This window comes from Vipera berus (genome assembly GCF_964194415.1).
Source record: "Vipera berus genome assembly, chromosome: 7".
Classification (NCBI taxonomy): Eukaryota; Metazoa; Chordata; class Lepidosauria; order Squamata; family Viperidae; genus Vipera; species Vipera berus.
The window spans coordinates 16,994,362-17,010,751 of record NC_138209.1 but is presented as its reverse complement, the minus strand read 5'-3'; the positions used below and the strand labels follow the sequence as shown (position 1 = coordinate 17,010,751).

The window sequence follows — 16,390 nt, the reverse complement described above, 5'->3', positions numbered from 1 at the left end:
ACATGCCCTAAAGCAAAAAAATAAAATAAAAAAAAATCTGGTCAAAAATAATATGTGGTTAGAGAAAATGTTAAGAAAACCTGTAGATTTTAAGCCGGAACTATTTCTTTTAGGTATAACGACAGAAAACTATGATAAAAAATGTATTAAATATACATTTAATATTACATGTACTAACAGCAGCGAGAATTACATTTGCACAGTATTGCAAAAAGGAAGAAACATCAGCTGAAGAAGACATAATTAAGAAAATTCTGGACTGTGGAAATGGACAGGCTTACATTGAGCCACCACGTCCCTTAAAAAAAAAAAAGAATAGATTCATTTATAACTCCCCACAATCAATGGTTTGTGGTCTGTGCAAACCAACTCTGGATTTCACAAAATGTTTGAAATATTACTGTATGTGAAGTTATACAACTCTTTTTGAAAGTATTATATTACATAAATGTGTCACACTCAAGTGAAACACTTGAAAAGAAGTACTTTGTTAGATTATAACTACATTTTTTATGGATTTCTACTTACGTTGTCACAATCACGTTGAAATCTTTTACTTTATTATGGATATCTATTCTGAGATGCCTCCTGTCTTCTTGAGATCCTAGGCAAAAATGCAACATGAGTTAAGACTTTTCGGTAATTCCAGGTAATTTATTAAGTCATTCTTATGAATTTGACTGTAATTCACAAGTTCAGTTTGCATCATTATGCCATAAAAACATATAACTATACTTTAGCTATACATGTTTTACTTTGAAACACAATTTCTTACCATAATAAAATAAAATCTGGAGTTCAGGACACCACAGGTTAATTTCTCTTACCCAGTTATCTATTGTTAAAAAAATACATGAAATTGTTAAAGAAGCATTTTATTAATCTACTCACATGTACAGATTAATATTTAAATTTCTTTGGCTTTTTTCTTAACACAAAGGTCCAAGATTTTACCTACCTATGGTTGATGCTGGCACAACGATCAAATGTGGACCTACATCACCCAGTTGATAAAGATATGCCAGAAAAGCAATTGCTTGAATTGTTTTTCCTAAACCCTATATAAAAAGTAATTTAAAATAGAATTATTGTTATAGCTGTTGTTAAATCTAAAATATTTAGTATTTAGTAAAATGTTTAGTATTTAGAAGTAAATGAGAAACTTTTTAAAGCATCACACGTAATATTTTCTTCTTCAAATAATTTGTAACATCTCTAATGTATACAGTGCAAAACTTGGGTTGAAACTTAACATTAAAAAAACCAAGATCATGGCATCCAGCCCTTTCAATTCCTGGCAAATAGATGGGGAAGAAATGGAGGTAGTGACAGATTTTATTTTCCTGGGCTCCAAGATCACTGCAGATGGGGACTGTAGCCAAGAAATTAAAAGACGCTTGCTCCTCGGGAGGAAAGCCACGACAAATCTAGACAGCACACTAAAAAGCAGAGACATCACCCTGTCAACAAAAGTGTGTATAGTCAAGGCTATGGTCTTCCCAGTTGCAATGTACGGCAGTGAGAGTTGGACCATAACAAAGGCTGAGCGCCAAAGAATTGAGACCTTTGAACTATGGTGCTGGAGAAGACTCCTGCGAGTCCCTTGGACTGCAAGGCGATCAAACCTGTCAGTCCTAGAGGAGATCAACCCTGACTGCTCTTTAGAAGGCCAGATCCTGAAGCTAAAACTCAAATACTTTGGCCACCTAATGAGAAGGAAGGATTCACTGGAGAAGAGCCTAATGCTGGGAAAGATTGAGGGCAAGAGAAGAAGGGGACGACAGAGAATGAGGTGGCTGGATGGAGTCACTGAAGCAGTAAGCGTGAGCTTAAATGGACTCCAGAAGATGGTAGAGGACAGGAAGGCCTGGAGGAACGTTGTCCATAGGGCCACGATGGGTTGGACACAACTTCGCAGCTAACAACAACAATCTACAACAATTTACAACTGGTAAATTTTTTCTTCATTCTTCCCTAGGTCCTTCCTGGCAACTGCTGCTTCTTTGTCCATAAAACTCAAGTCTCATGTTTCTTTAGCTGTTGATATTCTGCAGTCTCATATATTGATTCTATTAGTGTCACCTTTCCAAAGTTGAAGACAGTCAATTTACTCTTTCCCAAAACTCATCTGGAATGCCCCAGTCAACACATTCATAGTATGATTTAGTCCCAGGTCTTCATGCTAACCCATTCAGATATGTCACTTTTGCATAGAAGCATAAGATTGTATTAACTAGTGTGATGCAATGGTTAAGGGGTTAGATTAAGGCTGGAAAAGACCCATGTTTAAGTCCTTTCTCATCCATGGAAATTCATTGGTGGCTTTGGATCAGCTACATGTATTATAAATTATTTCAGTATGAATAAAAGCTACAATGTTTTCAACTTACCATTTCATCAGCTAAAATCCCATTCAATGAATGCTTATGCAAAAGTGCTAGCCAATTTAAACCAATCTTCTGATATGGCTTAAGTTCCATGCTGACAATAGAAAGGAAAGTACACAAATTACTGTTGTGTGAATTCAAACCCTCTGACCTACAGTTTACCAAACATGTAGCATAGTGGCTAAAAATTCCTTAATCAAAACTTGCCTTTGTGTTACAATCATGCTGCCCTCAACTGTCCCGCTATAATATGGGAAATAATAGTAAATTACATTACAGTTTTGGTATGAATTAGAACAGTGGTGGTGAACCTATGTCGTGTGCCAGAGGTGGCACTGAGCCCTCTTTGTGGGCACGCGCGCTGTCACCCCAACCCTGCCTCCCCCAGCGGCCCCCTCTTCATCAGCAGCCCCCCTCTGGAGGAGTCGCTAAGGACATGGCAGCCAGGCAGCAGGGACAGACTCCGCCCTCGTGCCCCGTCATGCGGATGATGCTGCAGGGCCACCTGGGTGATTTGTGGTGGGCCGTGGAAGCGGTAGATGGCCCTGCGGGGGGGGGGCAGCAGGGCGGTTTTTGGGCACTCGGTGTCTAAAAGGTTTGCCATCACTGAATTAGAACATGAAAATATGTTAAATGCTTTAAAGCATTTACAATAATTATAATAGGTCTTGATGTGCAATGCTCACAACTTTCTCTGCCAACAAATAAGTCCTTTTAATTTTGATGGAAGATATTTAAACACAGCTGCAATTATCTGAAAACAGTCTGTGCAAGCATTGAGTGAGCGCACAAGCGTGCAAAACTCCATTTCTGCAGGCGATGGGTACACATGTGAAACCATCACTTCTCCCCATTGCCGATCCAGAGCCAGAAAGGTTGGGGACCGCTGCACTGGAATGCGAGTTTCTCTGCTCTTAATCTAGCACTTTAACCACCATATTATATCACAATCTTTCTTTTCTGTATATGTTGTTGTGTTTATTAATAAGCAATCTTGCTAACCTTGGATTCAGGATGGATGGTTGGTCAATGGTCCATCCACTACCTCCATCTCCAGTGATCTTTGTTACTTGTTTGGTCAGTTTATTTGAGATCTCTTCACATTTGTTCATAAGTTTTAAAACAACATCTCTTTCTCTTAGTAGTATTTTGCAATTCCAAATAATATCTTCTGACAAGCCATTGGTCCTACTCATTTTTGTGAACTGCCAGACAGAGAAGAGGAAAAAAAAATAAGTCGCTAGGTTTAAATACAAAATCAAAATAAACTAAGTATGGAGAATCCATCAGTTTTACTGTTCAGACTTTTTGGTTATTCTAACTTAATTGTTTAAGTTATTTATTATTATTTTGGTTATTCTAACTTTTCATTTTTATTCAAAACACTAAAATACAAACCACAAAAAGGAAAAATTCGAAAACAAAGCAAAACTAGACAAAACTTAATTAACTCACTAATTAATTATTAAAATAATTTAATGAATTGTCTTATTCATTAAACATTGGAGTAGCATATGATCAGTTTTCTGGCCTACCCATAGTAACACATATAAAGTAATTAATCTTCTTGTGCATTTTCAGAATGAATTCACTGATCCCATGAATCAAAAACAGTATTTCCCAAATTGTTGTAGCTGTTACATTTGATTGTTACAAAATATAAAAACATGTTTCAACAAAAGAGGGCGCTATTAATATGAAGCTGAACATTTGTTAAAATCTATATATTTAATTTTGTTCTTTGATGTGCTTTTATTTATTAGGCTGGTCCAAACCAAAGCTAACAAAATTATAAAAAAATGCAAAAAGAGCTACAAAGCGTTCATAGGACTTATTTGCGAACTTGGGTCTATGTCCATGGTTCACAATGATAAATTACTTTGGCAAAGGTTTGCTATATACAAACCATCATTTCTAAAAGAGAAAGAGCAGCTAAAGTTTGCTTTCAAGTTTTGAAAGCTAAAGTTTTTCACCACCCACCTGGAAAAGATGGAATGTCCTTTTAAAGCCAACATAATCAACCTGGACAATACCTGTCAGAAATCTATCTGCAGTTTTAACATTGCCTCCAGCATTAAGAAACACCCTCCATGCTTGTCTAAACAGGGAAATAACTTGTTATATGCTACAGAAAGCGAAGTAAGATTTATTTTCCTAATCCTAAAACTATAAAGACTTTTGTTGAATCTATGATTGTAAATCAGTTTAAAAAAACATATATTCTCTGTTACTAAAGAAGGTAATCTCCTTCATAGTGTGCAGGCTAAATAGGTGGTCTTTTATTTTTATCTTGGTATTGTACAGATTCATAATAAGAACATAAGTTAAACGCATCTTACAGAAACATCAAGAATTAAAAAGTTCATCTGTTTCCAACAGCATTCTTCAAAATAAAGCTGATGCTATAGATTTTTTTACTTTGCAGCATGCCTATTTCCTAGTCTTTTTTTAAAATTAACATTTGAACATTTGTTAAAAATCAGATAGAACAGGAAGCTTGGAAGGTGCTACGGAAAGTAGACACATACACTTCCTTCTAATCTTGAAACCTGTTTAAAAGTTAACACCAATTAATATTAATTCTAATTCAGCTGTAATGTTGTGTTGGGGAACAAGAGCTGCAGCAACTTGATTTGGCCGACTTCTTAGACTTAGACAAAGCTTATGAACTACAGCAAAGCACCTTATTTTATGGACTGCTATAGCAAAATAACAGAATAATGGGATTTCCATTTAATCTTGTAAAATGTTAATTATTTAATTTATACTGATAATATCCATTATTAAGTAACCTATTGTGAAGCGCATTTCAGCTCTTAGAACGTTGTGGCTTTTATTTGGCAATTCTGATGAACTCTCTATAAAGACTGAATTGTTATGAAATATGTTTGAATTTAAGCGGGATTGAGCTTCTAAAAGTGAATTTATTTTACCTATAAAGACATTTTAACAAGTTTATTAACATTTTCAATAGTTATTTAAAATGCCTAAAGGCCAGATTTATGTGAAGACTTGTAATCTTTAAATATTACACCTAAAGTGAAACCATCTGTTATAAAAACCACCCAGTTTGTTTCACGTTGCATTATCTCCATCTGTTCCCAAGTCTTGAATAAAAACAAGGAACATCTTTAGCCACTTTTCAAAATAAATCTTATGACTGAAACATTATTCTTGCACAAATTTAAGTCAGATTAAACACAATTCCATTTCTTAAGTGAAAAGAAACTGAGAATTTATATAGCCAAAGGTTGTGTTCTAGTTATCTAAAGGACCAGATGTATTGATCCCCTTAGGATATACCTCATTAGCCTTATTTGTAGTTTGGGGCCAGGGAAATGTTGTAAGTCCAATTTTTTCAATCAACTTAGGATATACTGTACCTCAATAGCTTTATTTGTAGGTTGGGGCCAGAAAGATTTTGTAAGTCTAATTTTTTCAATCAACTGTTCACCAACCAATGAATAACTTTGTAATAGATATAGCCTAAGGTAAAGGTAAAGGTAAAGGTTCCCCCGCACATGCGTGCTAGTCGTTTCCAACTCTAGGGGCCGGTGCTCATCTCCGTTTCAAAGCCGAAGAGCCAGCGCTTGTCCGAGGACATCTCCGTGGTCATGTGGCCGGCATGACTAGACGCCAAAGGCGCACGGAACGCTGTTACCTTCCCACCGTAGTGGTCCCTATTTTTCTACTTGCATTTTTACGTGCTTTCGAACTGCTAGGTTGGCAGAAGCTGGGACGAGTAACAGGCGCTCACTCTGTTACGCGGCACTCGGGATTCGACCCGCCAAACTGCCGACCTTCCGATCGACAAGCTCAGCGTCCTAACCCACTGAGCCACCGCGTCCCTTTAATACATAGCCTACTTTGATCTAAGTACTCAATTGGCCCTTTAAAAATGATTTCAGGTTGCTTTTTCATTTCTAGTTCCACTGACATTTTAACTGTAGATATTATCTTAAATTTCTTAACCTATTATTTTCTTAAGGAAATGTTTATTTTGTTATGAACTATTTTGTTAAATGTTGTTTTAAATTACATTAACTAAAACAATTTCAATGGCTATAAAAGTCAACACAGTCCTTGGCTGCATTAACTGAGGAATAGAATCAAAATCATGTGATGTGTTACTACTACTTTTTAATGCCTTGGTAAGACCACGTTTGGAACACTGTGTCCAGTTTTGATCACCACAATACAAAAATAGAAAGAGTGTAAAAAAGGCCAACAAAGATGATTAGGGGACTGGACGCTAAAACATATGAAGAACAGTTGCAGGAATTGGATATGTCTAGTTTAATGGAAATAAGGACTAAGGATGACATGATAGCAGTGTTCCAATATTTAAGGGGCTGCCACAAAGAAGAGGGGATCAACTTATTCTCCAAAGCACCTGAAGACAGGAGAAGAAACAATGGATGGAAACTAATCAAGGAGAGAACCAATCTAGAAGGGAGAAGTATCTTGACCGTTACAACAATTAACCAGTGGAACAAATTATCTCCAAGTGTTTTGGGTGCTCCAACCCTGGAGGTTTTAAAGAAAAGATTGGATAACTATTTGTCTAAAATGGTACAGGGTTTCCTGCTTGAGTAGAGGGGTTAGACTAGAAGTCCTACAAGGTCCCTTCCAACTGTTATTCTGCTATAGTAGACATTCTCTTCATAGTATTCCTTTTCAAGGTAAGAAATGTCTTGCTAAATGCAAGATAGGAGTATGATATACTATAAATGCATTAAAACATGAGGTAGGAAAAATAACTAAATCTACTTTCCTCCAACACCATTCACCTCACCTCTTGCAGACACCTCTAACTACTCTCACATCCTCCAATTCCATATGCTATCTTTTGTTCTTAATACTTACCACATATCTGTTTTTGAGATCTAGGTCTCATCAACTCCATTCAAACTTTAAATAATGACTCGATGGACCTATCTATTACAAATGGCACCCATTTGTTTTAAAACATATATTAAACATCCATTCCAAACTTTAAAAAATGGTTTACCTATTCATTACTAGACTATTCTAATTACTGAAAAGACATCTGCGGTCAATTGCAATAATTAATACAGAAATTTTATAAAAATGTATTTTCCATATCTAAAACTAACCAATGGGTTACATCTGATTATGCTTGCATACAGTAACCATGCACTAATCTACACAATTCAAATTCTTGCTGTTCCATAAACTCACTATGATTCTTTTATTAGCTATATTTCAAAAAAATGCTGCAAACATTTTTACTCGATAACTGAACCATTTATAAAGCAAAAGTAGCATGTGAAAATTGTAACTTTACAATCTGTTTTGGCATATTAATGCATTATTCAAATTAAAAAACATAAAATTATGAACCATTAAATCCATGTCAGCTCTTAAATTTCACATTTAAAATTAAAATTGTTTAACATCTCTGTTAAAAAGAAACTGGGATACTTTCATTTTTTTAATATTTCGCTTCAAAGTATGACTCTCTCCCGCCCCAAACACTGCCTTATCACATAGTAATAAAAATACTGGACAGCTGAATAGTCTGTCAGCATGTTTAGAAATTTCTTCTTGAAAACTCCGAAGAATACAATTTGCTGAATTTCATTAAAATTAAGGCATGTTGTTACAGAAGCTAAGTAAATATTTTGGTACTGACAAATGACTCCTTTATGAAAGATGTTTAAATTAAAACAGGCCTACACAATTTAATTCTGTGGAACTATTTCAAAGAATGGGAGCCCTTTAGCAATTACTATTGCAAAGAAGCTGTTTAGACAAAACTCAACATGTTTCTAAAGGACAGATGTTCTGTTCAAAGTATAAGACTTCAGGCAAAACAATTTCAGAGGCAGCACTGCTGTAAAGCTATCTGCATGTATTTTTCATGTATGCACTTTAAAATATGTGTGACTATTTTTTTTTTACATTCAAAAATCTGACCCAAACAATTTAGGATCCAATATGGTTAAATATCTAATTCAGAAAAATGCAGCATGTATAGAGGTAGGATTTAAAAAGTGTTTAAATGCAGTGGTCTCAATTTCTAGAAATACTGTTTTAAGGGATAAACATCAGAAGAATTAGATAAAATAGCTTACTTGTAACAATTTCTCTAAAACAGTGACAAATAAACCTCACAGAGACAACATACCAAAATCCCACAATTTTTACCTTTGAAAAATTAACAATCACAAAGTCACACTGCTAAAACCAAAGACTTGTTCATTTTGGTGGAATAGCATGAAATAAAGCTGCTGAAAACACTTTAAAAAACAAACACGTTTGGAGCAGTATCAAAAGTACTCACCAACAGGTATGTTTTCTCTCTTTCACTTCCATGTCAAGACTTCTAATTTGTTTTTGAAAGTTAAAAAAAACCCCTTGTAATACTCAAGAAAATTACCAAACTGCTTAGTTCATAATACCAAAATTAAAAAGTCAGTGAGGAGTTAAAAAAATAAGGAATCAAAAATAAATAACAAAGTTTCTTCATCAACTGCTTAATACGCTTATCCTGGCATTTCAATCATGGAGAAAACTCTGCAAGTTGGTTAGTGATTCTCTGAGGCAATTGCAGTAAAAAAATTGCCACATTCTTCACTTCTGTATGGTTTTTCAACTACAGCAGATCAGAAAACACTAGCAAACAGCAGCTTCACAAATGAGAAAGCTCTAAATTCTTCTTCTGCAGTAAAGTGAACCAAGTTTCGGAGCTCAAGAATTAATGACAGTGTTGCCAGCCAATCAGCTTCTATTTTTCCAGAAAATCATCCCTTAATACATTCAAAGTTAGGTCATCTGACACTGTTTGAAAAGCTACTGGCTTAGAAGAATCATAGTGCTTTAGCTTGGTTAGGCAAAGCGACACATGTATGCCTTCTTAGTAGGAAGACATCCCTTGAATATATTATATGCTGTTGATGTATTTTTTTTAAAGAAAATACAGATACTTACCAAGGCTTCCCAACTATTAAAGGGACGGACCTCCATTATCCTTTGAGCCTTTTTCTGAGAACATTGTGGAATCAGAGTGAGTTCACCAAGAGAAGCACCCTGAAGAAAACTAAGAATCTTAGCTTTATACCCATCTTCCATTACTTCATTACCACTGCTGTAGTCCTCATCAAGGGAGCTACCGGCATCTGAAGCAGATTCATATTGCAGCTCCTGCGAGTCCTTTTTAGTACTCCAGATTTTTTTCTTTTTTTCCTTTCTCCTGAAGCCATTCTCAGAAGTTTTGGATGATTTCTCTGTGAGCCTCGTTTTAGTCTCATTTGGGTGGCGAGTCGTTTTAGTCTCATTTTGGTGGTGAGTGGCATTATTAACTGAAAGACTCTTTCCATTTGAAACTTCACTCTTTGAAGGATGTTGTGCATCTGTATATGTAAAAAAACATAAAAGGACACAAACAACTTGAAAAGCGAGGACAAAAAACAAAAACCGATAAATCTAGCAGGAGTCTTTAAAAAAGCACCATAAAAGAGGCTTCTGTTCAAATTTAACAACGTTTTAGACTCAGTGCAGCTGTCTTGCCCAATTTCACTCTTATTGAAATGATCTAAAAAAAAGTCAGAGAACATTTCAGAACAATGTTTGACACCTTAGCCGACAAAGCACTGCAAGAAGTAGCGCTCATTTGTGAAAATCCTTCTTGCACTGTATCACACTGCCAGTGAATGGATATTGAGAGGACATGTTATTTTTCTACTCTGTAGCACAAAGTATCCTTACTTCACCACATTACTTCATTAAATAACTGCTTAATATACACCATAGAAGAGTTTCACTCCTGGCAAAAGAACATGGGCAGAATACATGGGAAGGATTTGAGAAACGTTCTTCATTCTTGAGTATTTCCCCATCTTGTTGTTTAGCAGTAGTAAGTCAATGGAGACTGATTGAATGGAATCCAGGAATACTTTTTTTAATGGGCAAAAAACCCCTTCAACATCCACAGCCTTTTGGGGACTCACAAAGCATTATTTCATTTGCCATACTTTTTGCCATCTATACAAAGCTGTGAGGCCGTATCGTACTCATTCTATCATTATGGTGAAAATATTTATCTTTCTGTTATCAAATTCAAGCAAAGCTTTGCAGCTGCTGTACTAGTGCCTGGAGTCAGTATTGTGCTATAGGATAAACATAAGTTAAATTCAGAAAGATGGAGAACATAGGTGGTCCTCATATCTAGAAACCGGATGAATACTCTCTTCAGGATGAATTACCCTTCTGAAAAAGCATACTAAGAACACAGCTTCTCAATTAAGGCCCAGCTGAACGTGACAAGAATCCCGAGACAAAAATGATTTTACTATAGGGATTTTTGTATGTATGTATGTATGTATGTATGTATGTATGTATGTATGTATGGTGTGTGTTTGCTCAATGTTCAGATGTTTTAAATACATCAGAAAGGGACAATGAATCTTCAACCTGAGGATGTTAAAATGATAAAAACAGCAGTATATTTGCTTACAAGCTTACTTCAAGATGTTGAGGCTTACCTTTAAAGCCCTAAATGGGTTGGGACACAGTACATAAAATGCCAATTCTTCTTACACCAATTCATTCATGTTTAAAGATTGTCAGAATATGCCTTCCCACAAATTCTTTCTAATAATAAAAAAGAAAGCTTCCTCCACAGTGACACTCAGTCTCATTAAGCTACATCCTGTCATGAAATGGTGCTGATCCTGTTGTTTTAAGTCTGATTAAAACTTATTTGCATGAGGAAGGATTCTCCTTTCTTCATTTATTTGATGTATGTTTTTTTACTATGTCTTATATTTTTATTGCATTACTGTAATTTATTTTGCTTCTTAGATCTCTTATGTTAAGTCCTGATTTACTAAATTAAGCTAAATCCATACAGAATAATTTTTAAATTCCTTTTGGTTTGCATCTCACTGAATATGTGGGCAATAAGATGCATGCTTACGCAGTAAATGGTATGTGCTAATTAAAATAAAAATATCTTTACCCTCTTGATCTTCCATAAATGTTTTTAAAGAATCAAAAGCTTCTTGATATATCCAGTTATGTTCCTGAAGTACATCTCTCAGTTCCTAATTCACAAAATAAACAAATCTTGTATGAACACGGGATTAATAAACCATATAATACAAAGAGACCTTGTTATCAAAATTGCACATATGCATAGAATCTCATCTAAAAAGTAAGTATAGTTTCATCAAGAATCTCAGTATTTAGAACTATAAGCTTAATGTACAGCTTGCTAAATCTACAAGTCTTTATATTTTATCTAATAAAGGCTGAGATTTCTATAAGCAGTACAAAAAAAGCAACAAAGTAATCTAAAGATGTGAACAGTTTTTCATTACTACCTTCCAATGGTTATTTTATTTCACTTTTAGATATTAGATACCAATATTTCTAGACTACAGTTAATATAATTCGTATTCAAGCAGAAGCATCCATCATGTGGCATGCAAAAAAAAAGCATACTAGTAGGTTTGGAGAAATTTTTAAAATGCACAGAAGAAAGACAGATAGACAGACAGTGTTACATTGCCAATGAATGGATATTGGGAAGACATGTTACTTTTCTACTCTGTAGCATGAAGTATTCTTACTTCGCTACATTATTCCATTAAATAAATGCTTCGTAGAGATCATAGAAGAATTTCAGTCCTGGCAAAAGAACATGGACAGAATACATGGAACAAGAGTAACCTTGAAAATAACATAGCTTGGAATACCATACACATCTTGTTGCAATTATTTGCTTTCTAAGTAATACTTACCACTAAAATATAAAATACCCTAAACCCAATATAATTTAAAATTTTGAAACAATTCTTAATTCATATGGATGTTTATACAATTAAAAGTCTCAATTTCAGTGAAACTTTCAACCCATCAGCTTTCATGACAGATTGAAAACTTGGTTAGGGAAGGATGGAATGTCAAAAGCCCCTATTTACAGTTTAAACGTGCTCCAAGTTCCTAAAATTGTAAACGACAGATAGACAGATATGCAATATGCTACAGCAGCAGTTAATATGGATCTATTTGTAATATCGGCATAAAACATATACTCTGTCAAGTACAACCATACCTCTTTATCCAAATTAGGAAATTCTTTATGAAATTTGTTTACTAGATTTTCTTGCTTTTCCCACTGGTTTTCAGGATTTTGCAACTATGGTTGAAAAAAAAAGGTCAATTTTATTTTGCAATTCAGCTCTACCATTTAGATTACTAAATAAATACATATACATTTATGCATTTTATAAAAGAATTAAAATAATCCTACAAATATATAATATAAATACACCATCGTTTAATGGGAAAAAAAATCAGTGACCAGAAAACACATTTTGGTAAACTAGCACTGCTTAATGGTTGGATCCACACATTATTTTTCTTAAAATTAAACTTCAGATACTAATGTGAAATTAGGAAATTCCATCTTTTAACATACACACACACACACACACACACACACACACACACACACACACAGAGAGAGAGAGAGAGAGAGAGAGAGAGAGAGAGAGAGAGAGAGAGAGAGAGAGAGATACACAAACACACATCTGTAATGGTAGCTTAATCAGAGTTATGACTACATCTTTTTTATCTACTTTCTACTGATTCATTGAAAAAAAAGGTTTTAATCAAAGACAGCTGTATGTAGTCTATGGTCCCAGGACTTTCGGAACTGTCAAGAGAACGCCAAAATACCAAATTATATTTTAGAATACAACAGGAGAAAAATCTAAAATAGATCCAGAGCAATCATATTACCTCGTTATTTAATTAAATTAATTTTAAATCAGTTTTTTGTCCTGGCTCTACCTACTGCTTGATCCAGCCATTGCATTCCATTCCTGTCACTATCAAATACAGAGCATGGTGCAGAGAAATTGTGCAATCAAGCTCAGGACAATGTTTAGCATTTAATGGCATAATCCAAGCAGCCACATCACCATTAACTGAGGAAATGAAATAGATGAAATATATACATTTAGGAGCACAGGAAGTGGAGCATGATCCCTTATATTAAGCCAGTGTCATCAATGAAGACTTCTGGGTCTGAAGGAGGAATTTTTCCACTTCTGAATAGGGTTATCAGAAGTTTAGTGAAGTTTACGATCTTTTGCTTTTGCTACTGAGTTCTATTCTTAACTTGAGTTCTGGTATTTATAGACAATATGACTAAATGCTCACGGGATCAAGTCTTTTCTTTTTTGCACTTTGGTCATCCTTATCTTCAGAAGGATCCATCGCACCTTCATCAAGCTTCCTCTTTCGAGATCCTTTTATAAGTCAAAAAAGTATATTAAATTAATATTTGAAAAGGACTTTCAGTCTAATACCCAAGCGATTATGGTTATTTGTATTATGTCATAAGAGCTGTGGTGGCGCAGTGGTTAGAATGCAGTATTGCAGGCTACTTCTGCTGGCTGCCGGCCGTTTGGCAGTTCCGAGTCTCACCAGCTCATGGTTGACTCAGCCTTCCATCCTTCCGAGTCGTTAAAATGAGGACACAGATTGTTGGGGGCAATAAGCTGGCTCTGTGAACCGCTTAGAAAGGGCTGTAAAGCACTATGGAGTGGTTTATAAGTCTAAGTGCTATTGCTAAGTGCTATTGCTATTTCAGGATATCAAAATAGTTAAATAATATAAATTCTAAATCTCATTTAATATGATATGGGAAATATTTCATGGCTATAGTACCATTAGTTCAAATTAATCAAATAAATTAATTACATTTATTTTACATTGTTTTATTTTCACAATGTAATCAGCTGTCGTCTTTCAGAAAAAATGAACAATTTCTCCCCTTTTGACAAACAGGTGTTCAATAATTGATTTTTTAAAACTTGCCCATTGTTTACAGACTTGTTTATTCTTGCCTCTTTGTACATACGAACATCCACTATAGTGTCTGTGTCAGTTACTATAAAAAAAGATCTGAAATTTTAGTGTTATGTTAAAACTGCTAAAAAAAGCAGCAGCTGAAGGCAATGGGGAAACAAAGAATCACATCAAAACAAAAAAAGTCCTTGTGAAGTTGAAATAGCCATTTTGTTTAAAGTGTGTACAAGGTTTCAACATAAGCAATTTTAATAGATTTTTGTACATGCAGTGTATTATGAAATATATTTTAGTTTAAGGATATGTTTATATGCATAAAATGATGTTAATTTGTTTGGTTTTTGTAAAGCATTACATGCACATTAGGAACTAACCACCTCTTTGGTATATTTAGCAATGAGTCACTATTGATACTTAATTTTAATATTAAAAGGTGCAGTACAATTCTCATAACAATGGGGAAAAGAGTTTAAGAACACATGACATTATATGCAGTGTATTTGGACTTTTTTCTTTCTATAAAAGTTTTAGCATTTTATGCAAGTTTTTTGTTAATATTGATGTCAGTAACTGTATATAAGTTGAAGAATAGATAAGAGGGTATGATGAAATAGTTATATCAAACATGTCAATTACAAAAAATATGAGAATAAAATATAGCTGTATACCTTCATCAAACAATTTTAGACCAGCAGCTATAGCTTCATCCATTGTATTTGTTGATTCTATGAGCTACAGGAAGAAAATTGAGAAAAAATATTTCTTTTCTAAATTAAAATCACTATTACTTTAAAAAATTCGCTATGAAATCCTATCTTTTGGAAATGCAATGAGCCATTTTAAAACAGAATTTGTGGAAAAATATAATATGGCATAAGTACTTTAATAACTACTTTAAAAAGTCTCCAGTGAGGCTTTTAAGCAACCAGTAAGCCATTTCAAGGGACGCGGTGGCTCAGTGGGTTAGGACGCTGAGCTTGTCGATCAGAAGGTCGGCAGTTTGGCGGCTCGAATCCTGAGTGCCGCATAACAGAGTGAGCGCCTGTTACTCGTCCCAGCTTCTGCCAACCTAGCAGTTTGAAAGCATGTAAAAATGCAAGTAGAAAAATAGGGACCACTACGGTGGGAAGGTAACAGCATTCCATGCTCCTTTGGCGTCTAGTCATGCTCGCCACATGACCACGGAGACGTCCTCGGACAAGCGCTGGCTCTTCGGCTTTGAAACAGAGATGAGCACCGGCCCCTAGAGTCGGAAATGACTAGCACGCATGTGCAGGGGAAACTTTACCTTTGCCTTTAAGCCATTTCACTGTTTAATTGTTCTCACTGAAATTTCTCTTAGATTCTTTTCACTAGACTAGACATACCCACTTCCTGAAGCCATTCTTCGTATGTTTTAGCCTCCAGCCCTCGAATCATCCAGCCCTCGAATCTTGCTCTTTTGTGCACTCTTTCCTCAGGGTCTACTTCTTTTTCATAATACAGTGACAAAAACTGCATGCAGTATTCTAAATGTGGTCTTGCTAAGATTTTATAAAGTGGTACTTTATCACTTCATGTGATATTGATTCTACCCTCGGCTAATGCAACCTAGGATTGCATTGGTTTTTTTGGCTGCTGCCACCACATACCGCTGCCTCATGTTTAAGTGATTGTCCACTAGGACACCAAGATCCCTCTCACAGTTGATTTTTCTTGCCTAAGTGTAAAACCTTACTTTTCTCTACACTGAATTTCATTTTGTTAGATAAGACCCAGTGTTCAAGCCTATTGAGATCCATCTGGATCTTGAGCCTATAGTCTGGGGTGCTGGCTATTCATGCCAGTTTAATGTTCCCTGCAAATTGGATGAGTTTCCTTTCTATTCCTTCATCTAAATTGTTTATGAAAATGCTGAAGAGTAATGGGCCTAAAACAGAATCTTGGGGTACGCACTGCTTCCTTCCTTCCATCTAGATATAGTTCATTGAGGACTACTTATTGAGTGTGATTTGTCAGCCATTTACAAATCCGTCTGGTGGTGATGTTGTCTATCCCACATTTTTAAGCCTACCGTTATAGGCTGGGGTCTACTAAATTTGTGGCTTAGTGTAAAGAAGAATGAATTTCTTGGTTTCTTGATCTGTTACCCAGCAAATAACCTCAGTTTCTCACTCTTT

The 16,390-nt window shown here is 35.2% G+C and overlaps 1 protein-coding gene across 3 annotated transcripts in view; it reads right to left on the bottom strand.

Annotated features, from left to right (window-relative positions):
* SMARCAD1 (SNF2 related chromatin remodeling ATPase with DExD box 1) overlaps positions 1-16,390 on the bottom strand; it is a 42,227-nt gene that overhangs the window by 12,264 nt on the left and 13,573 nt on the right. For all 3 annotated transcript variants that reach the window (XM_081332114.1, XM_081332115.1, XM_081332116.1), the window contains exons 5-14: positions 14,900-14,963; positions 13,581-13,669; positions 12,469-12,552; positions 11,371-11,455; positions 9,342-9,763; positions 3,390-3,592; positions 2,391-2,481; positions 959-1,058; positions 776-835; positions 529-604 (exon numbers count right to left, since the gene is read on the bottom strand). In XM_081332114.1, the coding sequence (XP_081188240.1) occupies positions 529-604; positions 776-835; positions 959-1,058; positions 2,391-2,481; positions 3,390-3,592; positions 9,342-9,763; positions 11,371-11,455; positions 12,469-12,552; positions 13,581-13,669; positions 14,900-14,963 (1,274 nt within the window). The remainder of the gene's footprint in view (positions 1-528; positions 605-775; positions 836-958; positions 1,059-2,390; positions 2,482-3,389; positions 3,593-9,341; positions 9,764-11,370; positions 11,456-12,468; positions 12,553-13,580; positions 13,670-14,899; positions 14,964-16,390) is intronic.